The 1,388-nt window shown below is 21.5% G+C and overlaps 1 protein-coding gene across 1 annotated transcript in view, besides 2 other annotated features; it reads right to left on the minus strand.

The window, feature by feature from the left end:
• Positions 1–144: 144 nt before the first annotated feature.
• Positions 145–1,388, minus strand: part of EDI_187610 (uncharacterized protein) — a gene marked incomplete at both ends in the record, with an annotated part of 2,297 nt that continues 1,053 nt past the window's right edge. Inside the window, one exon of the mRNA XM_001733446.1 lies at positions 145–1,388. This exon is cut by the window's right edge and continues 709 nt beyond it. Coding sequence (XP_001733498.1) covers positions 145–1,388 — 1,244 coding nt within the window.
• Positions 819–839: a sequence feature (AT_rich).
• Positions 1,194–1,232: a sequence feature (AT_rich).

Genomic DNA, 1,388 nt, shown 5'->3' on the forward strand with positions numbered 1-1,388 from the left:
TAATTTCATCATCACTACTTAAAGTTTCTACTAATGCTTTATTATTATTATTGATATTCATTCTTTCTAAGATATTTTTAATTTTTATTCCAATAACATTTTTATACTCATCACTTTCATTAATCATTTCAATTATTAACAATTCTAATTGGTTTCTTGTTCTTTCTTGTGTGTATGTTTCACTAATTTTTTTAAATCAAAACAGTAATGAATAATATTATCCATTTGATTCATAAGACTGTCTTTATTCTCTTGACTTATTAATTTGTTCTTAATGTATTTAAGAAGAAATTCAATAGAATTTTCCCTATTAATAATATTAGAGATAATATCTTTAATATCATCATTTATAGTTCTTACAATAACACTATCTACATTATCAGGATTTAAACTTTTAGATAATTTAGTTAAACTACTGTAATTATTTGTTGTATTATCTTTTATATAACCTTTTTTCTCCTGTATAACAAAACAATTTTTATGAGCAGTAGTTGGTTTTGGAATATCTTTTTGTTGAATTGAACTTTTTTTTGGTATCTCCTTTTTATCATCTATCTCTTCAATTACAAAAAGTTTAATAACATCATTAATTTCATCTATAAATTCACAATTTCTGGGGTAGTTAGTATTACCCCAAGCAATACAATTTAATAAAAAGAATGTATTACTATATTTATTATTATATGACTGATTATAAAAAGTCTGATAGTCTATTTGAATTCTTGGAAATAATAATAAACAACCCATAACTTGTTTACTAATTTTATTTGATAATATTTTAGTCATTAAATTTGTATTACATGAAATTGTTCCTTGACATTTAATAATAAAATATTTTTCTTCTCTATCAATACATATCAATGGATATTTTCTTGGGAGTCCTATTCCAATTTCTTTACTTTCTTTTTTTCTATAACCTTCTTCAATAGTTTTTACAATATTTGTTCCTTGTATTCTTTTATCTTTTTTAATATATTCTAAAATACTTTCATTTTCTTCATAAAATCCTGTGATCATACGAATACCTTTTTCAATAACAGAAATATTATTAGTCATAAGACATGCCTTTTGAATTGTTTGTGCTAATTGTTTAGTAAAATTATTTTGATAATAACTAAATTTTTCAACTTCATCCCAAAACCATTGTTCTGACATCATTGAAATTAAAACTTCAAATTTATATTCATTACAGCTATTTATTTTTATTAATAATATTTTAGATTTTTTATAATCCCCTAACACTTCTATTAAACATTTATATACTTTAAATGGAAATATTGTTTTATAATTTTCAATAAATCTTTTCATAATGTCATATTGTTCTTCATTCCACCCTTTTACTTTAATAGTTTCTTTTATCATCTCATAAATTTCTTCAGATTTTTTGT

This window comes from Entamoeba dispar, genomic scaffold, assembly GCF_000209125.1.
Source record: "Entamoeba dispar SAW760 scf_1105229462759 genomic scaffold, whole genome shotgun sequence".
NCBI lineage: Eukaryota > Evosea > Mastigamoebida > Endamoebidae > Entamoeba > Entamoeba dispar.